The following is a 25,605-nucleotide window of genomic DNA, read 5'->3' as shown; positions in this document are numbered from 1 at the left end:
TTTTTCTTTAGGCTTTGAACTAACAATTGATCACCCACATACACATGTGGTAAAGTGCACTCAACTGGTTCGAGGTAAGGAATCCCAACTTGAAATGGCTGTCTTAAATTGTTTTACCATTTAATGGCTATGATTTATTTATGGTGGACAAATATATAACATAGCTGCTTTGGCTAGAAGTTAAATTGAAAGAATTACCTGGATTAAATCAAAATGAGTGTTTCTAACTTGGGATTTTTCTGCTGGGTTCTTAAAGTTTTTAGGTGATCTTCAGTTAGAGAGAATTAGCCTCTTGACAATGTTTGTCAGAGCCTGGAGCAGATTTCATAAAGTCAAGTGACAAGTATCTAATAGCAGTTTAAGGATATAGTTAGAAAGCATTAGAAGGTTTACATTGAGCAAGGATAAGGTTAAACAAAGGTGGATATATGCTGGTATTGAAAAGACTGAGTTTTAAGGAAAAGTAAAATTTACTTTATTACCCAGAGCAGTTTTTTGGGGAAGGGGAGATGTGTTTTTTTTTTTTTCCCTTCATTGTGGTATATCAAGTATGTTATTTGATGATTTGGGGTCTGAATCACAGGCTACTCCATTAAAAAAATTTTTTTTAAGCACAGATCACTTTTCCCAAATATACAAAGGTATTCTGGGTTCTGATCTTGCCTCCAAATTAGTTCATCTTCTAGTTCAGTATTTTTCAGTGAACCCTTGCATCAGAATTTCTAGGTTACCTGTTAAAAATGCATGTGTCCTTCTCCAGACATACTGAGTCACACTCTAGGAAGGATGTCCAGGAATTGCATTTTAAACAAGTATTTCAAATACTTGGTGTGCAATGTAAAGCTTGAGTTCCTAGGTCTGGAAGCAGCATAATTATTATAATTAAAAGTTGCTGATTTGTCTTCTTTTGTAGAATGTTAAACATCAGGTGGTCAGGGACCAAGTCTGCCTTATTCATTATTATGTTCTCTACTTGGAAATATTAAATGCTCACTAAATAATGGAGAATGAATGGAACTAATAACTTTTTTCCCTCTCCCTCCCTCCCTTCTATTTTTTAGCAAGCAAGGACTTAGCACAGACTTCTTACTTCATGGCAACCAACAGGTTTATATTTTAATATTTTTCTCTTCTATTTTTGGGATAGGGCTTTACTTGGGTTGGAATTGTCACTTTTTGGGGGGTATATGGAAAGATATCAGGTCTAGCACTTAGTAAACTAGAACCCAAAGACCCAGGTTGGATTGTTGATACAGTGTATTACAGACAATTCTCTGGAACTGTTGATTTTTCTGTACAGTTTTCATATTTTACCTTAAATTTCCATGGTGCTTTTTAATTTGCTAAGATGATGTAATTATGTAGTGCTGATTGTTTGAAAGCATACTTGGTTCTGCATGTCTTCCTTTGCTTTAAAATATCCAAGAGCAGGGGTGCCTGGCTGCTCAGTTGGGAGAGCATGTAACTCTTGATCTCAGGGTGCTGAGTTCAAGCCCCACGTTGGGTGTAGAGATTACTTAAAGATAAAATCTAAAAAAAATAATTAAAAAAATAATCCAAGAGCATAGTTCTGTAAGTTTAGGTAAACTTCAGGTTGATAGTGACTAAGAATCTAATTTGGAGGATTCTGCAATAATTACGGTATTTATTTATTTATTTTAAAGATTTTATTTATTAGAGAGAGAGTGTGCATGTGTGTGACTGAGCGCGCATGAGCCGGGGGAGGGGCGGAGGGAGAGGGACAAACAGATTCCCTGCTGAGTGGGGAAGCCTGACACCGGGCTCCATCCTGGGACTCTGAGATCATGACCTGAGCCGAAGTCAGATGCTTAACCAACCAAGCCACCCAGGTGTCCCAGTAATTATGGTATTTAAAAGACTTATTTTTCTTACCCCATTGCTAGATAAATGTGCATGTATATGTGTAAAGAGTTATAATGTTTTTGTCTTTCTTCTTCTCTTTAAAACAAAAATTAATACATAATTTGTATTACCAAATCACTTGATCAGTCTCATCTCCAATTGATTGTTCATGGAAATCAAAGATACTTCTATTGACTGTTGTTTCATTTTTATAGCCTGATAGGAGAAGTTTTTGAAGTAAACCATCAGTTAAGCATATTCATAATTGAGAGAGCGATTGTCTATTCATTATTTTAGTTTAGTATATTTTTATTTTTTTAATTTAAATTTAACTTAGTTAACATATACTATAATATTAGTTTCAGGGGTAGAGTTTAGTGCTTATCAGTTGCATACAACACCCAGTGCTCATTACATCAAGTGCCCTCCTAAATGTCCATCACCCAATTACCCCTCTATTCATTATTTTAAATAGACCAGACCTGTGATTGGCAAGAGATAAGATAATTTTAAGGGGGTTTTAAGTATTTGATTTAGGGATTACACATAACTAAAAATCTTACAATTTTCCTTGAGTTCTAAGCTGTTCTCAGGATAATAGATCCTTATTTTAAAAAACTGAGTACCCTATCTCTTTGGTTTTGGTCCTGGTCTTTTGTCAGTGTGTGGGATTGAATGATGTATAGCCAAAAAATTCAGAAATGTTACCTGAGCAGGTGGGTTAATGGAAAATCATGTTGAGTGCTGGATCAGAGCACTGGATATTTCTTACCCTTCCTACTCTCCAGTGTTTTTAAATTTTTTTTTCTTTTTAAATAATGGAGAGTTTTAACTTTGGGTTCAGAATTGAGAGCTCATGACACTCTCTTGTTTCCTTCCCTCTGATGTCAGCTTGCATTTGACCACATTTAGTCTGCAGTACACACCTCCTGTGGTGGCCTGTGTCTGCATTCATCTGGCTTGCAAGTGGTCCAACTGGGAGATCCCAGTCTCAACTGATGGGAAGCACTGGTGGGAGTATGTTGACGCCACTGTGACCTTGGAACTTTTAGATGGTAAGTTTTAGAGTAAGGGACCTTGAAAAGCACTTGCTCTTGATCTGTCACATATCTGGCCCAAAGTGACTTGATTCAGATGAAAATAGTTAGTTGAGGTTATTCTTGTTTTTTACTTCTGCTTCTCTGAGTTTTTCTTAAATGTTCTATTTCATTTGTAGAACTGACACATGAATTTCTACAGATTCTGGAGAAAACCCCTAACAGGCTCAAACGAATTCGGAATTGGAGGGTAAGAATTATTGCTGTCAGCTTGTGGTACAAAACCAGTTTTTTTTCTTTTGACTGCACAGTGAATATACCAGAATTGGTTATGTACCCCAGGTTTAGAATTTCCCTTTTCTTAGTTACGTAATAATCATGACTTCAACTTCATAACTTAGATACTGGCCCAGAAGTCAGTGGTGATAGGTGATAGCAGGATTTGTTTTGTGTTGTGCAACTCTTGTAATATAGTCAGTCGGCAACACTGATTGAGTGTTTTCTGTGTGGAGACTGTTAGGGAAAAAAATGTGGCTCCTCTGAGTCATAAAGTGTTGGGTTCTGGTAGAGGAAAGATAGAGTTACAAGGGTAGAGCTGGTATCATTCTGCTTTGACATTATTTGCTTTTTAAATGGATTTTAAATTTTGTTTTTATGTAGATTGCAGGCTAAAGTTGTATTTCTTTTTTTTTTTAGATTTTATTTATTTGACAGAGAGACTCAGCGAGAGAAGGAACACAGCAGGGGGAGTGGGAGAGGGAGAAGCAGGCTTCCTGTGGAGCAGGGAGCCCAATGCAGGGCTCGATCCCAGGAGCCTGGGATCATGACCTGAGCCGAAGGCAGATGCCTAACGACTAAGCCACCCAGGCGCCCCCTAAAGTTGTATTTCAGATATTTTTCAAAGTCTTATTTATATAATGGAATCATTCTTTTTTCCCTTGGCATTAGATAGAAAGTTCATTTAAACATGTTCCCTGCAGGGGTGCCTGGGTGGCTCAGTCGGTTAAGCATCTGCCTTTGGCTCAGGTCATGATCCCAGGGTTCTGGGATCGAGCTCCCTGCTCAGCAGGGAGCCTACTTCTCCCTCTTCCTTGTGCTGTCTCTCACTATCTCTCTTTCTCTCAAATAACATTTTTTTTTTTTTAAGATTTTTATTTATTTATTTGACAGAGACACAGCGAGAGAGGGAACACAAGCAGGGGGAGTGGGAGAGGGAGAAGCAGGCTTCCCTGCCGAGCAGGGAGACCGATGAGGGACTCGATCCCAGGACCCTGAGATCATGACCTGAGCTGAAGGCAGACGCTTAAGGACTGAGCCACCCAGGTGCCCCTAAATAAATAAAATCTTAAAAAATAAATAAATAAAAATGTTCCCTGCATTCTCAGAAATCCAGATTTATAAAATTAATTTCATTCTCCTGAGTTTAGTGAATTGTAGAAAATGAGTTTGCCTAGGATTCACAGGAGGCTTGAGAGCACATAGGTCATCATTGTGATCATATGACACCTCACCAAAATTTCTGGAATTTTCTTTTGGACTAACTGCTGTCATAAGCAGTCATAAGGCATAGACGTTAATAAATGAATTTTAGATATGCACAAATTAATTTTTTTTTTTTTTTTTTTTTTTTTTTATTTATTTATTTGAGAGAGAGAGAGCACAAGAGAGGGGGAGCGGGAGAGGGAGGAGCAGACTCCCCGCTGAGCAGGGAGCCCGATGCGGGACTCGATCCTGGGACTCCAGGATCATGACCTGAGCTGAAGGCAGTCGCTTAACCAACTGAGCCACCCAGGCGCCCACAAATTAATTTTTTTAATTGGCTTGTAGCATTGGTATAGATTGCTGTAACTTTTTGGGGGATGTGATAGAACACTTAATGTAAGATTACCCTTTTAGCAAATTTTTGAGTATACAGTTACTTACAGGTGTTATGTTGTACAGTAGGTTTCTAGGACTTGTCTTGTATAACTGACTTTGTACCTTTTGACTAATACATCCTTGTTTCCCCCCTATCCCCAGGCCACTATTTTACTCTGTCTATGTGAGTTTAAATCTTAGATTCCTCACATAAGTGAGATCATATTTTGTCTTTCTGTGTCTGGCTTATTTCACAGCAAAAGGCCTTCCAGGTTCATTCATGTGGCAAATGGCAGGATTTCCTTTTTTTTTTTTTTTTTTTAATTGTGGTAAAATGCGTATAGCATAAAAGTTACCATCTTAACCATTTTTAAATGTACGGTTCAGGAGTATTAAGTATATTCAGATTGTTGTGCAACCATCATTACCATTTGTCTCCATAATTCATTTCATTTTTTAAAACTGAAACTTTATACTCATTAAATAACTCCCCATTCCCCCTTCCCCCCAGCCCCTGGCAATCACAATTATGCTTTCTGTCTTTGTGATTTGGCTACTCTTAAGTACTTTATATAAATGGAATAATACAGTATTTGTCTTTTTGTGGTTTATATCACTTAGCATAGTGTTCTCAAGGTTCATCCATGTTGTAGCATATTGTAGAATTTTTTAAAGGCTGAGTAATATTCCCTTGTATGTATCCACCACAGTTTGCTTATCCATTCATCTGTTGATGGATGCTTAAGTTGCTTCCATATTTTAGCTACTGTGAATAATGCTGCCATGAACATGGGTGTACAAGTATGTCTTCAAGATCTTGCTTTTTATTCTTTTGGTTATATACCCAGAATTGGAATTGCTGGATTATATGGTAATTCTGTTTTTAATTTTAATTTTTTTGAAGTTGTTTTTAAATTTTTTAATTAGAAAAATAAAAAAATTTTGAAGTCCAGATTGTTCCTTTTTTTTTTTTTGTTACCTGTGCCATTGATGTCATATCCAGGAAATTGCCAAATCCACTGTTGTGAAGCCTTTGTCCTGTTTTCTTCTAAGAGTTTTATTGCTTTGAGTCCTTTATCCAATTTTGAGCTAATTTTGTATGTGGTATTAGGTAAGGGTCCAACTTCATTCTTTTGAATGTGGATATCCAGTTTTCCCAGCACCATTTATTTTTATTTTTATTTTTTTATTTTTTAAGATTTTATTTATTTATTTGACAGAGAGAGAGACAGCGAGAGAGGGAACACAAGCAGGAGGAGTGGGAGAGGGAGAAGCAGGCTTCCCGCTGAGCAGGGAGCCCGATGCGGGGCTCGATCCCAGGATCATGACCTGAGCCGAAGGCAGACGTTTAACTGACTGAGCCACCCAGGCACCCCTCCCACCACCATTTATTAAAAAGACTATCCTTTCCCTGTCTTGGTCTTGGCATCTTTGGCAAAAATCATTTGACCATATATGCAAGGGTTTATTTCTGGGCTTTCTCTTCTGTTTCATTCATCTGTATGTCTCTTGATGCCAGTATCACACTATATTACTGTACAGTGATTACTGTAGCTTTATAGTAAGTTTTGAAATCAGGAGGTGTGAATTCTCCAGTTTTGTTCTTCATTTCCAGATTGTTTTAGCTATTTGGGGGTCACTTGAGATCTCATAAGTTTTAGGGTGGCCTTTTCTATTTCTGCAAAAAATACTGGGATTTTGATAGGGATTGCATTGAATTTTCAGGTTGCTTAGGGTCATAATGTTCACATTTTAACAATATGAAGCCTTTGAATCCAGAACATGGAATGGGTTTTCCATTTAGTCTTAATTTCTTTTAGCAGTGTTTTCCAGTTTTAATCGTACAAGTCTTTCACCTCCCTGGTTAAGTTAGTTCATAAGGTTTTTGTTTTGTTTTGTTTTGATACTATTGTAAATAGGATTGTTTTCATAATTTCCTTTACAGATTGTTCATGTATAGAAATGCAACTGAAATTTATGTGTTGACTTTGTATCCTGCTACTTTGCTGAATTTATTAATAATAATTTTTATGTATGTGGAGTTTTCTATGTAAGATTATATCATCTGCAGGGGCCCCTGGGTGCCTTAGTTGGTTAAAAGTCTGCCTTTGGCTCAGGTGTCATGATCCCAGGGTCCTGGGATCGAGTCCCTCATCGGTCTCCCTGCTTGGTAGGGAGTCTGCTTCTCCCTCTGCCTGACCCTCCCCCTGCTCGTGCTATCTCTCTCTCTGTCAAATCAATAAAGTCTTTTTTAAAAAAATTATATCCTCTGCAAATAGATAATTTTACTTTTTTGCCAATTCGAATGCTCTTTCTTTTTTTTTTTTTTTTTGAGAGAGAGAACGTCAGTGGGGAGGGGCAGAGGGAGAGAGAGAATCTTAAGCAGACTCCATGCTCAGCACTGAGCCTGACATGGGGCTCCATTTCACAACCCTGAGATCATAACCTGAGCCAAAATCAAGAGTCAGACGCTTAACTGACTGAGCCACCCAGGTGTCTCTGAATGCTTTCTTTTGCCTACTTGTTCTGATGAGAACTTCTAATACTTTGTTGAATAAAATTGAAAGGGGCATCCTTGCCTTGTTCTAGATCATAGCAGAGCGCTTTCAGTTTTTCACTGTTGAATATGATGTTTGTTTTGAGTGTTTCATATATGGCTTTTATTATGTTGAGGTAGTTTCCTTCTATTAGTTTGTTGGGTGTTTTTATCATGAGAGGGTGTTGAATTTTGTCAAATGCTTTCTCTGTATCTGGAAGATCATGTGTTTTTTTTCCTTTATTGTGTTTACGTGGCATGTCACATGGATGACTTTTGTATGTTGAACCATTCTTGTGTTCTAGGAGTAAGTCTTACTTGGTCATAGTGTGTAATTCTTTTAATATGCTGCTAAATTCAGTTTGTTAGTATCTTTTTTTTAAGATTTATTTATTTGTCAGAGAGCGAGCGAGCACAGGGAGGGGGAGAGGTAGGCAGAGGGAGAAGCAGACTCAAGTCCATGCCCCGCCTCCCTGCCCCGATGTGGGACTCTATCCCAGGACCCTGGGATCATGACCTGAGCCAAAGGCAGACAGATGCTTAACCGACTGAGCTACCCAGGCGTCCCAGTTTGTTTAGTATTTTGTTGAGAATTTTTACATCAGTGTCTTTGTCTGGCTTTGGTATCAGGGTAATGCTGGCCTCATAGAATGAGTTGAGAGGTGTTGCCTCCTCTTCAAATTTCTGGAAAAGTTTTAAAAAGATTCACCAGTGAAGCCATCAGGTCCAGGGCTGTTCTTTGTTGGGAAATTATTTTATTACTGATTCAGTCTCCTTCCTAGTTACACATCTGTTCAGATTTTCTATTTCTTTATGGTTTATTCTCGGTAGGTTTTGTGTTTCTAGGAATTAGTCCATTTCATCTAGATTATCTAATTTATTGGCATACAGTTGTTCAGAGTACTCTTTTTTAAAATTTTTTTTAAGTCAGGTTTATTAAGGTACAATTTACATAGAGTAAAATTCACTTTTTCCCCCCTCTTTAATGTCCATCACCCAGTTCCTCCATCCCTCCAACCCTTTCCCCTCCAGCAACCCTGAGTTTTTTTCCTATGATTAAGAGTCTCTTATGGTTTGTCTCCCTCTCTGATTTTGTCTTGTTTTATTTTTCACTCTCTTCCCCTATGATCCTCTGTTTTATTTTTTAAATTCCACGTAAGAGTGAGATCATATGGTAATTGTCTTTCTCTGATTGACTTACTTCACTTAGCATAATACCCTCTAGTTCCATCCATGTCATTGCAAATGGCAAGATTTCGGATTTTTTGATGGCTGAACAGTATTCCATTGTGTGTGCATGTGTGTGTTTGTGTGTGTGTATTATATATATATAATATGTCATCACATCTTCTTTATTCATCTGTCAATGGACATCTGGGCTCTTTCCATAATAGGGCTCTTGTGGACATTGCTACTATAAACATTGGGGTGCAGGTGCCCCTTCGGATCACTACATTTCTATCTTTGGAGTAAATACCTAGTAGTATAATTGCTGGGTCATACGGTAGCTCTATTTTCAACTTTCTGAGGAACCTCCAGCTGTTTTCCAGAGTGGCTGCACCAGCTTGCATTCCCACCAACAGTGTAAGAGAGTTCCCTTTTCTCTGCATCCTCATCAACATCTGTCGTTTCCTGACTTGTTAATTTTAGCCATTCTGACCAGTGTGAGGTCGTATCTCATTATGGCTTTGATTTGTATTTCCCTGATGCCGAGTGACGTGGAGAATTTTTTCATGTGTCTGTTGGCCATTTGGATGTCTTCTTTGGAGAAATGTTTGTTCATGTCTTCTGCCCATTTCTTGATTGGATTATTTGCTTTTTGGGGGTGTTGAGTTTGATACGTTCTTTATAGATTTTGGTTACTAGCCCTTTATCTGATAAGACATTTGCAAATACCTTCTCCCACTCTGTCGGTTGTCTTTTGGTTTTATCGACTGTTTTCTTTGCTGTGCAAAAGCTTTTTATCTTGTTGAAGCCCCAGTAGTTCATTTTTGCCTTTGTTTCCCTTGCCCTTGAAGACGTGTCTAGCAAGAAGTTGCTGCAACCGAGGTTGTAGAGTTTTCTGCCTGTGTTTTCCTCTAGAGTTTTGATGGACTCCTGTCTCACATTTAGGTCTTTCATCCATTTTGAGTCTATTTTTGTGTGTGGTGTAAGGAAATGGTCCAATTTCATTCTTCTGTATGTGGCTATCCAATTTTCCTAACACCACTTGTTGAAGAGACTGTTTTTTTTCCATTGGATATTCTTTCCTGCTTTGTCGACTATTAGTTGACCATACAGTTGAGGGTCTATTTCTGGGACCTCTATTCTGTTTCTTGATCTATGTGTCTGTTTTTGTGCCAGTACCATACTGTCTTGATGATTATATTGTAATAGAGCTTGAAGTCTGGGATTCTGATGGCACCAGCTTTGGTTTTCTTTTTCAACCTTCCTCTGGCTGTTCAGGGTCTTTTCTGGTTCCAAAGAAATTTTAGGATTGTTTGTTCCAGCTCCGTGAGAAAAGTTGGTTTTTTTATAGGGATTGCATTGAATCTGTAGATTGCTCTAGGTAGCATAGACATTGTAACATATTTGTTCTTCCAATCCATGAGTATGGAAGGTTTTTCCATTTCTTTGTGTCTTCCTCAATTTCTTTCATGAATGTTCTATAATTTTCTGAGTACGGATCCTTTGTCGTTTGTTTAGGTTTATACCTAGGTATCTTATGGTTTTGGGGTGCGGTTGTAAATGGGATTGACTCCTTAATTTCTCTTTCTTCTGTCTCATTGTTAGTGTATAGAAACACAACTGATTTCTGTGCATTGATTTTATATCCTGCCACTTTGGTGAATTCCTGTATGAGTTCTAGCAATTTTGGGGTAGAGTCTTTTGTGTTCTCCACATAGAGTATCATGTCATCTGCAAAGAGTGAGAGTTTGACTTCTTTTTTGGTTATTTGAATGCCTTTTATTTCTTTTTGTTGTCTGCTGAGGCTAGGACTTCTACTACCGTGTTGAACAATAGTGATGATAGTGGACATCCCTGCCATGTTCCTGACCTTTTCAGCTCTCAGTTTTTCCCCATTGAAGAATGATATTTCCTGTGGGCTTTTCATGTATGGCTTTTATGATATTGAAGTATGTTCCCTCTATCCCTACACTCTGAAGAGTTTTAATCAAGAAAGGATGCTGTACTTTGTCAAATGCTTTTTCTACATCTATTGAGAGGATCATATGGTTTTTGTCCTTTCTTTTATTAATGTAGTGTATTGATTGATTTGTGGATGTTGAACCACCCTTGCAGCCCAGGAATAAATCCCATTTGGTTGTGGTGAATAATTCTTTTAATATACTGTTGGATCCTGTTGGCTAGTATCTTGGTGAGAATTTTGGCATCCATGTTCATCAGGGATATTGGTTTGTAATTCTTTTTAGTGGGGTGTTTGGTTTTAGGATCAAAGTAATACTGGCCTCATAGAGTTTGGAAAATTTCCTTCCATTTCTATTTTTTGAAACAGCTTCAGAAGAATAGGTATTAGTTCTTTAAATGTTTGATAGAATTCCCCTGGGAAGCCATCCGGCTCTGGACTCTTGTTTGTTGGGATTTTTGATTACTGCTTCAATTTCCTTGCTGGTTATGGGTCTGTTCAGGTTTTCTGTTTCTTCTTGTTTTAGTTTTGGTAGTTTATTCATCTCTAGGAATGCATCCATTTCTTCCAGATTGCCTTAAGGTCAGAGTACCCTTAAAATCCTTTTTATTTCTGTAGAATTGATAGCAATGTCTCCTCTTTAATTTCAGATTTTAGTGGTTTGAATCTTTTGTTTTTTTCCTAGACCATCTAGTTAAAGGTTTAATTTTTTTGATCTTCTCAAAGAACCACCTGCTAGTTTTATTAATTTTTCTCTATTCTGTTTTCTATTTTGTTTATCTGTGCTGTAATCTTTGTTATATTCCTTCCGTTTGCTTTGGCTTTAGTTTGTTCTTCTTCTAGTTCCTCACATTATAACTTTAGTTTGTTAAGTTGAGCTCTTTATTTTTAATGTGAGTGTTCATAGCTATAAATTTCTCCCTTAGTGCTGCTTTTGCTGCATCCCGTAAGTTTTGATATGTTGTGTTTTTGTTTTCATTCATCCCTACGTATTTTCCAGTTTCCCTTTTGATTTCTTCTTTGATCCATTAGTTGTTTAAAAGTGTTATTTAGTTTCCACAATTTTGTGAATTTAAGTTCTCTGTTTCCTTATCTTTTGTGGTTGTTCTGTCCCTTTTGCGTGGATATTAAAGTCTCCAAGTGAAGTCTTCTGTCAGTTTTGATTGTCTTTTATTAGGAGTGCAAATGTTTATAATTGTTAAAATTGCTAAATTGAGCCTTTTATTAATATATAATGTCCTTTCGTGTCTCTTGAAGCCTTTTCTGTTTTAAAATGTATGTTGTCTCATATTAGTGTAGCCACCCTTGCTCTCTCTTGGTTACTGTTTGCATGATACATGTTTTTCCCTCCTTCCATTTTCAACCTTTTTGGGTCTTAGGATCTTAGTTGCTTGTAGACAGCATATAGCTGGATCATGTATTTTTATGCATTTTGACAATCTCTGTCTTTATTGGAGAGTTTAATCTGTTTTCATTTAAAGTAATTATAGATAATGTCACTATGCTTATGCTGTTTGTTTTCTACATGCCTTGTAGTTTTTTGTCCCTCGTTCCCTGCATTACTGTCTTTTAGTTGATTTTTTCATAGTGAAAATTTTAACTTCCTTTCTCATTTCCTTTGTGTATATTCTATGTTTTCTTTGTGGTTACCATGAGGATTATGTTTAACATCATAAAGTTACAATAATTTGAATTTATACTGATTTAACTTCAGTAACATAAAACTTCTCTTCTTTATAGCTGGGTCCCCATATCTTTTAGTTGTTGATGTCACAAAGTTGTCTCTTTATACATTGCATGCCCCAGAACATAAACTAATAATCCTAATAATCCTTTTTTTTAAAAATTTTTTTAAAAGATTGTATTTGTCAGAGAGAGAGAGAGAGACAGAGGACGTGAGCACAAGCAGGAGGAGTGGCAGGCAGAGGGAGAAGTAGGCTCCCCACTGCGCAAGGAGCCAGATGCGGGACTCAGCCCTAGGACCCCGGGATCATGACCCGAGCTGAAGGCAGACACTCAACCAACTAAGCTACCTAGGCATCCCTAATAATCCTTCTAAATGCGTTAGGGTCCTAAATTAAATAGAAAATAAGACTTGAGTTACAAACCAAAGTTACAGTAATACTGGCTTTTACACTAATAATTGTGTTTTTTTTCCTTAAAATGTATTAGTCTCTTAAATTATGTAGAAAACAGGAAGCACAGTTATAGACCATTGTTAAAGCAATAGTCGCTTTTGGGGCATGTGGCTGGCTCAGTTGGTAGAGCATGGGACTCTTGTTCTCAGGGTTGTGGATTCTAGCCTCATGTTTGGGGGTAGAGATTACTTAAAAAAAAAAAAAGTAGCTTTTGTAATTGTCCATGTATTTACTGAAGGTCTTTATTTCTCCATATGGCTTTGATTTACTGTATAGTCTCCTTTCATTTCACCTTGCAGGACTTCTTTGAGCACTTCTTGGACGACTGACTGGTCTAGTAGTCATGAACTTCCTCAGCTTTTACCTATTTGGAAATGTCTTAAATTTCTTGCTCACTTTTGAAGGACATTTTTGCTGGATATGGGTTTCTTGGTTGACAGGTTTTTTTCTTTTAGCACTTGGAATGTATTGGTTCACTGTCTTCTGGCCTCCAATGTTTTGGATGAGATAACCTGCTCGTGATCTTATCGAGGATCCCTTGTACCTGTTGACTCACTTCTCTTGTTGCTTTCAAGATTCTCTGTCTTTGGCTTTTGAAGTTTGATATGTCTCGTGTGAGTCTCATTGAGTTCATCTTACTTGGAATTTGTTGAGCTTTTGTTTCTATTCTTGTCTTTATCAAAGTTGGAAGTTTGCAGCCATTATTTTTTCATATATTCTCTCTGCCCCTTTCTTTTCTTCTTCTGGAATTTTCATGTTGCATGTGTTGGTCCAGTTGATGGTGTCCGATAGGTCTCTGTTCATTTCAATCTTTTTTCATTATGTTCCTTAGACTCAATGATTTTCATTGTCCTATCTTAAAGTTTGCTGATTGATTCTTCTACGTGTTCAAATCTGTGTTTGAATCCCTTTGGTGGATTTTCATTGCAGTTACTGTACTTCTCAGCTCCAGAATTTCTTTTTGGTTTCCTTTTAGATTTTTTATCTCTTTATTGATATTTATTGATATTTCCATTTTGTTCATATATTGTTTTCTTTTTTTTTTAAGATTTTATTTATTTATTTGACAGAGACATAGCGAGAGAGGGAACACAAGTGGGGGGAGTGGGAGAGGGAGAAGCAGGCTTCCTGTGGAGCAGGGAGCCCAATGCGGGGCTCAATCCCAGGACCCCGGGATCATGACCTGAGCCAAGGCAGACGCTTAACGACTGAGCCACCCAGGCGCCCCCATATATTGTTTTCTTAACCTTCTCCATAACTTTCTTTAAGTTATTTGAGTATCTTTAAGGGAGTTATTTTAAAATCTTCGTGTGGGGGCACCTGGGTGGCTCAGATGGTTAAGCGTCTGCCTTCGGCTCAGGTCATGATCCTGGGGTCCTGGGATCAAGTCCCGCATCGGGCTCCTGGCTGAGCTGGGAGCCTGCTTCTCCCTCTGCCTCTGCCTCTCCCCCTGCTCATGCTATCTCTGTGTCTCAACTGAATAAATAAAATCTTTAAAAAAAAAAAAATCTTCGTGTGGTAGTTTTGCCATCAGGTCCTTTTCAGGGGAAGTTTCTGTTGATTTATTTTTTTCCTTTGAATGGGCCATACTTTCCTGTTTCTTAAAATGCTTTGTGATTTTTTGTTGAACACTGGACATTTGAATCTAAATCAGATTCCCAGGCTTTTCTGGGTTTTGTTATTATTTTTGGATGGGGGGCTGGATTTGATTTTGGGTGGTGTCTCTGCTGAGGATAAGCCTGAGGTATAAACCTAAGGTGTTCTCACTTCTTTTCTGATTCTTTCCCTGGGAATGTGTGGTCAAAATATTCTAATTTTCTCTATATGCAGTTTTTGTTTGTTTGTTTTGTTTTGTTTTGTTTTTTAAATATCCTGCTCTTTAATGTCTGGCTCCCAAAAGGGGCAAAAAGCAAAAAATGAAGGGGAGAAAGGGTGCCGGTCCTTTAAGTCCCCTGGAAGTCACGTTAGCCAGAGGGTGAGGAGCTTGCAACAGTAGAGGGAGGTGCAGTAACAATGGCTGCCTGCCTCTTAGTCTGTACTTCTTTGGTCAGAAACTACAATCAGGGATCAGAGCACAGAGCCTGATATTTGCAGGAGAGAGTCCTTTTTGCTGGTACTGGCTCCCCCAGAGTGTGTAAACTACTCCAGCAACAGGTGCACAGCCGCCTCCATTGTGTCTGGGGTAGGAGATGGGTAGTTGCTAATGTGCTGAAGGTGAAATTGATGTAAATTAACCCCAATTTACTGTCCAAGGTTTACCCCAAAAGTTAAAAGCCTTTAACAGACTCCAGAGTTCCAAAACAGTTACATCAGACAAATTCTGCCAGCTCAGTTGTCTGAGGGGCAGAGATTCCTGGTGCTTCCTACTTTGACATTTTCCCAGAATCCTCCTCTTCCTTTTTTAAGGCTAAGTGTGATTTCATTGTACTTATATACCACATTTTGCTTATCCATTATCCATTAATGGACATTTGAGTTTCTTCCACATCTTGGCAATTGTGAATAATGCTGCAGTGAATGTGGGAGTGCAGAGATCTCCTTGAGATCTTGTTTGTATGACTTTTGACTGAAGGTTTTTAAAATCTTAACTTTTAGTGGTTATAATTAATGATCTTAGAGTAGCCTGCCGATGGGCTATCCAGAACTTCCAGTGTTGCAGTGTCTCCTCATTGCAGTTTTTTTTTTCCTTTTTATATAAATTACCTGAGGTGAAGAGATGTCATTTGTTTCATTCTAGGCATGCCAGGCTGCCAAGAAAACAAAAGCAGATGATCGAGGAACAGATGAAAACACTTCGGAGCAGACAATTCTCAATATGATTTCCCAGAGCTCTTCAGACACAACTATTGCAGGTTTAATGAGCATGTCAACTTCTTCTGCAAGTGCAGTGCCTTCCCTTCCAGCCACTGAAGAGTCATCCAGCAACGTAAGCAATGTGGAGATGTTGCAGGGCGAGCGTTGGCTGTCCTCCCAGCCTCCTTTTAAACTGGAACCTGCTCAGGGTCATCGGACTAGTGAGAATTTAGCACTTATGGGAGTTGATCATCCTTTGCAACAGGATGGTTCGAATGCATTTATTTCCCAGAAGCAGAATAGTAAGAGTGTGCCATCAGCTAAAGTGTCACTGAAAGAATACCGTGCAAAACATGCAGAAGAGTTGGCTGCCCAGAAGAGGCAATTGGAGAACATGGAGGCCAATGTGAAGTCACAATATGCATATGCGGCCCAGAATCTCCTGTCTCACCATGATAGCCATTCTTCGGTCATTCTGAAAATGCCCATAGAGGGCTCAGAAAACCCCGAGCGGCCTTTTCTGGAAAAGGCTGACAAAGCAGCTCTCAAAATGAGGATCCCAGTGGCCAGTGGAGATAAAGCTGCCTCTTCAAAACCAGAGGAGATAAAAATGCGCATTAAAGTCCATGCTGCAGCTGACAAGCACAATTCTGTAGAGGACAGTGTCACAAAGAGCCGAGAGCACAAAGAAAAGCACAAGACTCACCCATCTAATCATCATCATCATCATAATCACCACTCACACAAGCACTCTCACTCACAGCTTCCAGCTGGTACTGGGAACAAACGTCCAGGTGATCCAAAACATAGTAGCCAGACAAGCACCTTAGCACACAAAACCTATAGCTTGTCTAGTTCTTTCTCCTCTTCCAGTTCTACTCGTAAAAGGGGTCCCCCTGAAGAGACTGGAGGGGCAGTGTTTGATCATCCAGCCAAGATTGCCAAGAGTACTAAATCCTCTTCCATAAATTTTTCCTTCCCTCCTCTTCCTTCAATGGCCCAGTTGCCTGGGCATAGCTCAGACACAAGTGGCCTTCCTTTTTCACAGCCCAGCTGTAAAACTCGAGTTCCTCATATGAAACTGGATAAAGGGCCCACTGGGGCCAATGGTCACAATGCAACTCAGACAATAGACTATCAGGATACTGTGAATATGCTTCACTCCCTTCTCAGTGCCCAGGGTGTTCAGCCCACTCAGCCCCCTGCATTTGATTTTGTTCATTCTTATGGTGAATATCTGAATCCACGGGCTGGTGGAATGTCCTCCAGATCTGGTAATACAGACAAACCCCGGCTACCACCTCTACCATCAGAACCTCCTCCACCACTTCCACCCCTTCCTAAGTAAAAAAGAAAAAGAAGAGGAGAAGAAAAACTTCCTTAAAAACAACTTTTTTTTTTTTTAACTACTGATTGTGGACTAAGAGAATACTTCCCTTATGAACTATGTCACCCTTCTTGGACTAGGGAATAATTAATATTGACATGCAGGTGGGAGGGTGGTAGAGGGGCTTGGTTATTATATCTACTGCCTCAGAAATTTAACTATTTTATTATAGTTTTTACTGGTATTAGAGAGGTGAGAATGTGTTGAAGCTGTGAAGGATTAAGAATACTTTCTCTGTTCTTGGCCTCTCCACCTCCTAATTAGGTTGATTAGAGTTGATGTCTTCCCTCTTCTTGCCAGGACTGAAATATGGAGGGTTTGTTTTATCAAACAATTGTGGATCCTTTTGGTGTTTAATATATCAGAAGAGAGGAAGTATTTAAACGTCAAAATCTTTTAAGAGACTTTTAAAAAATAATTTAAAGAAAGTAAGTTATCTGTTTAGTTTTTTTTATATCATCGGGGAGGGGATAGGGATTTTGCTGTGTGTATGAGATACATAGCAATGACTCCTGGGGGGTGGGATTGGAGGGTGGGAGGGTGTGTAGGGGGGATGGGAGGGTAGGCTTTTGGCCTTGAGTTCTATCTGATAGGCTCTGGCCACTTGAAGTGTTGAGACCTTTAAGTGTGTACGTAAGTGTGGGTATGTGTGGTTTTAAGTGTGTGTTTAAAAATCATGTTTTATCTTTCCCTCCCTGTCCCTCACCATTTTCACTTCCCAACAGTCTACTAGAGAGAACACAGTGTGGCCTTTAGAACATAAAGGAAGGAAGAGGCATGTGTTAGCATGGTATTTTCCCATTTCTTTATGTTGTAATTGAGTGGTAGCCTTCTAAATTCTAGTTGGGGCAAGCGCAGCCAATGGCCTGATTCTGGACTCCATTATAAAAACTTCTCTTTTACCCCCTTTTCCCTTTTGGTGCAGAACAAAGGTGGGGTTGAGGAAGAAGGATTGGAGAGCAAGGCTGGCTTCTGCCCTACAGAATTGGGTGTGTCTTTTTTTCAAGTTGGGCTTTGGGAAAGTGTTCAAGTGAGAGCAATCTCAGGGTCTCTGAGGGGAAGGGGGATGTGTGCTGTATATCCTGCCTCTGAAAGCCCAGACCATATATGAGAATAGTTCTGGGAGAAGCCATGGACCTAGAGGATACTGAAAACAATGAAATTGTGATTGGGTATTTTTAGGATATTGTATTTTAAATTGCATTATGAATGTAAGACTTGCTTTTTATCTGTATATCTGAAGGGAAACAGCTGCATCCTTAATTTTTGCAACCTATATGACTTCAGAGATTGGAGCTTGTGAATTTAACAGTACTGGTGTCATGAGGGTGAGCAACCCTAGCCCACAGATGCAGATTGTCCATCTTTGGTGGCTTTAGTTTCTAGGCAGAGGTTTTTCAGAAGATTTCTAAGAGTTCCTTAAAAAAAAAAAGGATCAGGAGTCCTATTATGGGTTTTTGATTATCCCAGATTTCAGGATAATTGGTGTTCAAGATCCCGACACTCAAAACTCAACACTTTTGTTGAGGAAAGAAATCTGTCAAGGGACTAGAAAGAATTCTAAGCCAAGTTGTCTAACTGAAAATGCCACTAAGCCACAGATCATTTGATGTGATATTCTTTGGTCTTCATGGTATTTTTTGCTATGGAAAAGATGATGCAATTTGAATGTCTTGTTGTTTTTAATGCAGCTTCCTTTACACCAAATATTCTGTATAGAAAAGTTGAATATTTTTCATTGGAAGTCATAGGGAGACAGGAGTTGTACATGTGCTGCTGCTTGCCAGGAACAGGTTGGGGAGAAAACTGAGGCAGTTGGAATTGTTGATGCACTGGCCTAATATAGGAAGGAATTTGTACAGTAAACCTTAAGGTGAATTAATGTCCTGCATCTCTGCATATTTGAACTGTCTAGAGTGCCTGCCATTGCTGTGTAAAATGAGCTCTCTGCCGACCTATAAACCAGTAATACATAGAATGTTACTTCATTTTCACTGATGGCATTTTCCTCTAGCTCCCTGATATTTTCTGTGTTGTGCTAGGTAATTGGTAGATGTGTGATGTGTTTACTAAATCTAGGCTTTCTATTTGTTTAGATTTTGTTTGGTGGCGTCTGCTTTCCTTCCTGACCTTCCCAAAAGTTTATTTAGTTTGGATCTGTATCTTTGTGGAATTGATCACTGATTTGATTATGAAAATGTCTTTTCCAGCGTTCAGTTTTTCTCATGAAATGTCACATATTTTCTAATCATATGCACTCCTTCACCACAGAGGCAGACATATCCACTTGGCCTCAGAGCTGTTCCCCATGGCATCTGTACTTAGTTGCTTGGAACTTTTGTCAGGAGTGAACTAGAAAAAGTGCTTACTAGAGCCTAAGAGCTGCTTTATGCTGTGCAGTCTGGCCTTTGTACCGGTTTCATTGCTGTTGTAGGTCAATTTAAAGACTTCTATATTAATGCCTCCTGATGCTGTTTTAAGGTATCTACAGTGTCCACAGCTTTTGGATCTGTGTATATGTCATGAGTGTCCTGTGTGTCTGCATGAAGCTGCTGCATTTGGGTTCGCAGATATGCCTGTTGACTAGCATGCCTATTGTGCAAATTACATAAACTTAGGCTTCAAAGGGTTTTGTGGTGTCTAAACTCTGTGTTTTCTCTATGCTCACACCTTCACAGGGTGAGAAATGGGATTTACCCATCTAAAGTTAGTCTAGTTAAACTTGGCTTTTTTTCTCCTTTTAACCTAGACTATCGAGGATAAGTGGTGGTAAGCAGGCGTGGAGCCTCAAGTTCTTATAAATTCATTCCTAAAACCTTGCGTGACTCTTCTGTTGGCAAAAACAAACACCTGTGGAATGTCCTTAGGGCTTTTAATCAGATACCTGTGTTGCTGTTGGCTGAACTCTAGTGAAGCATTAATTTAAAGCTAAATTGGTCTTCTGCAATGTCAGTTATGCTTTTTGGGTTTAGAAAATATGTAGGAATTAGTCTAAACTGCTCACTCATGAATCAGTGTGTTTCCATATCTGAGACTCTCAGCTTCCTCTTTTTCTTTTCTTTTCTTTCTTTTTTTTTTTAATGATTTTGTGTTTTGATTCAGTGTATCATTTTTCATAGTTCTGTATTATTGGCTTCACCAGTGTTGATAGAAAAAAAATTAAATCTCCAGTTGGAAACAGCAATGGATTAGGATATAGAAATAAAATCATGGTAACATCAGTGCTGGATTTACTTAAGCTTCTACTACCTAATTCCCCATGTTAAAAATGCATACCTCTCATACTTTGCTTCTGGACAAAGGCAGTTAGAGGGGTCTTAGCCCAGTATGGTAGGATTTTAAAGATCTTTGTTTCCCCACAGAAGCACAGGAATTGTGGGAACTTGGGAACAGGTTAATTTTTTAAAAGGATTATTCTTTTGTAAAGGAGTTATTTTGATACTAATGCTAGGAAGAGGATATTCTAGAACATCTTGAAGTTGGAATACAAATATTCTCTTGGGTTTGGGAGAATTTAAGCAGTCTATGCAACCCTTCACATGGCGAGAAATAAGCCCTTTGCAGTCCCAACTAAGCTTTCAGTGACTTTAGTACCTCCCCAGATTTCCCATGTTGCTGCTTGTTAACACCCAGCTTTTAACTGAGTGTTTGCTCCTGATGGTTTAAGAAGTGTTCGTGTTGTATCACACTATCAAGTTTTATTTTGTCTTTTTATCCCTCTGAGGGTGTGAGTTTGAAACAAGCATGGTACTGTAATCCTACCTGATAGAGTGGTCTGGAATGAGAATTATTTTCTAAGTGGGAGACCCTTCCATTTTAATGTTCCTAAAGTTTTTAATATGAACTTGGCATTGCAAAAGGGAGGGAAAGAAAATGTTTACTAAAAAGCAGTGTCTGCTCTTCCCCTTTTTGAGTGCATATTTATGGTTGAATGAAAAGAAGAGAAAGACTCTTGGGTTTTCCGTTGCCATGTTAAGCATGGAGAGGGATGCTTGACAGCATGCTAATTGAAGCCAGAGCAAGTATGTCTCCATCAGGTTATCAGGAACTCTTCAGTTGAATGCTGAGGACCTAACTGGTTAGTGGTAGATCACATTGGAATTGGTTACAAGATGGAAGTGCTGTCTGGGTTAAGCACCCAAAGAAAAGAATGCAGCAGCCTGACTTAGTGTTAACCTAGGTTTCTGGATTTGAAACCGACCTTTCCCTCACCCTACTCCACACTCCTGAAACTGTCCGTTTTCTTATCAGACCAAAGAGCAAAGAAGAAAAAAAAAAGTAAAATACTTTACCAATCTGTGTCACTCAGGTACAATTTTGTGGTAATATTTTTGTCTGTTTTCTTTGTATTGCTCTTAAGAGTCCTTTCTCAGCATACTATTCTGCTGTTGCCTCTGTCCTACTTGAGGCACCTCAGTTCTGGATGCTACCCCTGGGATCTCTACTGCTGTTAATGTGATTGATAGGATGTAAGTGACCATTACAGTAAGGGCTCTTTGTAAAAAATTCAAAAACATTTTTAAATTTAAAAAAGGATGTTGTATACATTTTATAGTCTGGCTATCAGTTTGATATCTTGCTGTCAAGTATGTTTCTCAATCTGTATTTATCCATCCCATCAATAAATGTTAATGATAAAACACTCATCTGATTGTTGTTTATGTGTCCTAAGTCTTCAAATTAGTCTTTAACTGTCATTTTACTGTTATGATTACAGTTTTTAGTTTTGGTAGTAGTATGTACTTTCTGACTACACAAGATCCTGTGGGAATTGAGTCTATTGGAAAGACCTAAGATTTGGTTGTCATAGTGAACCTGGTGGTATAAAGTATGATGTAGTCAGAGGGGAGAAGAAACCCCTCACTCAATATAGCATTCTTGGTGGTGCCTGGAAAAATTGATAGTGAATACTCAACTCTTTTCCTGGAACATACAAAACCACACACACCAGGTAAATCAAGGGAAAGAATTCTTATGCTAAAATACTCCAAACTTACAACACAAAGTTAGCAGAAGCTATAGTTTAAAAGGAAAAGATCAGTTTGACAGAATGATGAATGATGTACACTTCTGAAAAAAAAATCACTTGAGTTTTGGTCATCCTTCCATTTTCTAAAATAAAACAACTTAAGATTTTTGATTGCTGTACTTCTGAAACTTTTGTGGAAGTTGCTAACATTTTAGGAATTCTGGTCTGGTTTGAATGGAAGAGAAGTAAATGAAGAATGGAGGAATGGATGATATTACAAAATCCTAAGTTTAGTGTTTTGCCTTTGTTAAGAGAGTTACTATCAACTGTGTCATCCTTGGCGATAGATGAGGTATAAATCAATATAAAGGTGGTGTGCAACTGGATTCCCATTAATAGGGCTTGTTAAACTAATTGATACAGAGTTAGGTTTCATCTTATGGTCAGTGCTTACATGATCCTGGTCTCTGGCACTTGATAGTGGATTAAGATAGGCTTGATCTCTATCATTCAGTGATCTGAGGAAAGTTTGAAGCCCTTTCTATGTCTTCTGTGGATTGTATTTACTGTATAAGAGGCATGTGTTTACTGTAATCTGTAGCTCTGGGGCCTATTTCTGAACTGATTTGGTTTATGTCACATGTCCTACTTGTGCTGCCTTTTTTTGTACTGTGGTATATCAGCTGCTTCATTTCACATAACAATCAGGTAACCGAAAAACCACAGTGATAAAAACAAGTTACAATTGAATACTAGATAAGACCTTTTCTGAAGAGTTGTTCCAGGTACTTTTCCTGCCTTAAATCTATTCATTCATTAGAAAATAGTACCTATCAAGTGCTATGTACTGTTTACGGATGGGAATATGGCAGTAAACATGTCAAACATCCTGCCCTCATAGAATTTACATATTCTAGTTGTAGGGAAGACAAGTAAGTAAAACTTAGTATGTTAGATAATAAGTACTTTGGAGAATGTAAAGCGGAGAAGGGGGGATAGAGATGTTTTGTGTGTCTGTGTGTAGCTAAGTAGGGCTCTTGAAGTTGGAAATAAGATGGCTAGGAAGGAAGGCCTCATGAAATTACAGTTCAGCAAAAATCTGAAAGAGGTGAGAGAGCAAGCCATGAGAATAGCTGGGGTAAGAACATTACGGGCTCATTCCAGGAAACAAGCGCAAGGTTCTGAGGTGAAAATATGCTGGTATGTTTGAGAAATTGCAAGGACGGCAGTGTAGCTAATATGGACACGAGGAGAGAATAATAGGATATGTGGTTAGAGAGGCAATGGAAGGCTAGATACTGTGGGGCCTTGTAAGCCACTATGAAGATAGTGAAATGCACCATTGAAAAGCTTTGAGCAGAAAAGTGACGTGATCTGGCTTAGGTTTTAAAGTGTTCATTTGGCCTGCTGTGTTTGTTTATTTTCTTTTAAAGATTTATTTGAGAGAGAGTGAGCAAGCAAGAGAACACAAGCGGGGGGTGGGGGGGATGGAGGGAGAGGGAGAAGCAGGCTCCCCATCGAGCAGGGAGCCCAATGCGGAGCTGGATCCCAGGACTCCAGGATCATGACCTGAGCTGAAGGCAGACGCTTAACCAACTGAGCCACCCAGGCGCCCTGGCCTGCTGTTTAAGATGGTTTTCACGGTAATTAAGGTAAGAGATGAAAGTGGCTTGGACCAGGTAATGAGAAGTTATATATCTTGAAGTTGGAGCCAGTAGGATATGCTGTAAGGTTGGAAGAGAAGTCACGGATGATTTCCAGTGTTTGGCCTAACCAACTGGAAAGATGGAGTTTTCATACTGAGATGAGGATGACTTACGGAAAGCAGGAGTTTGGCCTTCATTCATATTCATTCTCTCTCTGTCATGTGTGCAGACACACAAACCCCTTTCTCTAGGCTTGGCCCCCAAAACCCCAAATTCTCAAAAATTCTCTTTCCTTCAAGAATTCATCTTTGTCAAATTCTATTTACAAACAGCCTCAGGTCCACTTTAACCCATTCAATAGCTAACAGAGTGTTCAGTGGATTAAAAACAACCATCTACTTTTGTTAAACAGCACAAAGAATTTGCCAGCATCTTAATCCTTTAATAATATTTTCCCCACTTAGAAGGAAGTGGTTCTAAACAGCAATTTTACCTGTCTTGGGCTTATCAGGATATTTTTTTTCAGCTAAGACTTACAGTAGACACTCTAATTAAAGTCTGTTGCATCCCTATCTAGTTCCTAATGCCTCTTTTCATTGTTCACTATAGTAGAGTTTTAGTATTCCTTTTTGATAGTACCACATTTGGTTGCAGATTCCTTTTTTTAAAGATTTTATTTTATTTATTTTTTATTTTTGAAAGATTTTATTTATTTGACAGAGACAGACAGCAGGAGAGGGAACAAGCAAGGGGAGTGGGAGAGCGAGAAGCAGGCTTCCTGCCAAGCAGGGAGCCCAATGCGGGGCTTGATCCCAGGACCCGGGGATCATGACCTGTGATGAAGGCAGACGCTTAACGACTGACCGCCCCTTCTAAGATTTTATTTTTAAGTAATCTCTACACTCATCATGGGGCTCGAATTTAGGACGCCAAGATCAAGAGTTGTATGCTCTAGCAACTGAGCCAGCCAGGTGCCTCTGGTTGCAAATTCTGATTCCCATATTTTCTGTAATGTGATTGCCTCCAGCTAGTTTTGAGTTGTAGAGAGTTTCTAACAAATGTCTTCTTTGTACCCCTTCTGAGGGTTGGAGTCTTTGCTTATGAGTATAAATCACAGTTGCTATTGATACTATGTTTGTATTGCATCCGGAATCCCAAACTGCTCTAGAATGTTTACTCCAAAAGAGCAGGGTTATCTTTCTTGTACTCTCTGTATCCGCAGTGCCTGGCACTTAGGTGCTCAATAAATATTTGTTAAATGAATGAATTTCAGGAAAGGGCCTTCTAGGGATGCCCTAATCTGGAAGTGGCGTCCCTTCCAACTGACCCCACCCCATTTTTGTTTTAATCACTTCTTGTGTCTGAACTGCTGTTGTTGAGCATTGTAGATTTCTGTGTTCACCTGCAGTGTGAATCATACCTGCTCATTGGTGCTGGAGAAACCTAAACTGACACTAGATAAAGAAGCGTTGGAAGGATGGGATGCAGAAAAGATCCAGAAGGGTTAGAGGGAGAAATTGTTGGTTCCAAGAGGTGTAGTGGAGATGAAAAAAGATGCTTTTAACTAAAAATCGTTAAAGTATGATAAAATTGGGATTGTGTCTGCCATTTCTATATACCCGCATTATTTATAATGGAATTGTAGAGGATTTTAGAGAAACCGGGCCTAAACCAGAACTCATATTTCCCTATTCTCAGTCTAATGGTCTATACTATATGAGAGGCAATAAGGGATAAAGAATGAGGGCTGGGTTCAAATTCACCTCTTTCTCCCGTTTACTAGATATAGGCCCATTCTGTTCCTCGGTTATCTTATCTGTAAAAATGGAGATAATAGCCTCTATTATTTCAGGGTTACTCTGAAAAATCAAGTGTTTATATATGTAATTCCCCAGGCTCTGTAAATACTCAATGTTTCAATAATGAACTGCTCACAAAAGAAAACTACAGCCTTTTCCTGCATAAACAGTAAGAGTCAACTGTACAGTGATCTTTTGGCCTCTGTATGTCTGGTTTTTTACCCGCTGTGTCGGGTTGGTGAGGTAGTCGCAGCCAGGAGTACACAGCGGCCAAGAGCAGCCCGAAAACCAGCCATGCCATGAACTGGAAAAACAGCCCTGCCGCGTGAGCGAGCCCGGGAGCCAGCGTACCGTCAACCTCCCTCTTCCCGGGGCGTAGTTGCTGACTGACGGACAGGTTGTCTTAGCCACCCAAGCCGCCCTTTTTCTCAGCGCCCCGCCCCCCAGATATGA

General features: G+C 39.0%; 1 protein-coding gene across 2 annotated transcripts in view; it reads left to right on the top strand.

Annotated features, from left to right (window-relative positions):
* Positions 1–17,240, top strand: part of CCNT1 (cyclin T1) — a 32,103-nt gene extending 14,863 nt beyond the window's left edge. The window contains exons 3-7 of one of the 2 annotated variants that reach the window (XM_078075940.1): positions 12–74; positions 1,062–1,107; positions 2,755–2,918; positions 3,080–3,150; positions 15,296–17,240. In XM_078075940.1, the coding sequence (XP_077932066.1) occupies positions 12–74; positions 1,062–1,107; positions 2,755–2,918; positions 3,080–3,150; positions 15,296–16,699 (1,748 nt within the window). In that variant the 3' untranslated portion in view covers positions 16,700–17,240. The remainder of the gene's footprint in view (positions 1–11; positions 75–1,061; positions 1,108–2,754; positions 2,919–3,079; positions 3,151–15,295) is intronic. The other variant, XM_078075939.1, reaches the window with a different exon arrangement.
* Positions 17,241–25,605: the final 8,365 nt, after the last annotated feature.

The sequence above is a fragment of the Halichoerus grypus genome, chromosome 6 (assembly GCF_964656455.1).
Source record: "Halichoerus grypus chromosome 6, mHalGry1.hap1.1, whole genome shotgun sequence".
In the NCBI taxonomy this organism is placed as follows: domain Eukaryota; kingdom Metazoa; phylum Chordata; class Mammalia; order Carnivora; family Phocidae; genus Halichoerus; species Halichoerus grypus.
This window is presented reverse-complemented; position numbering and strand designations above follow the sequence as displayed.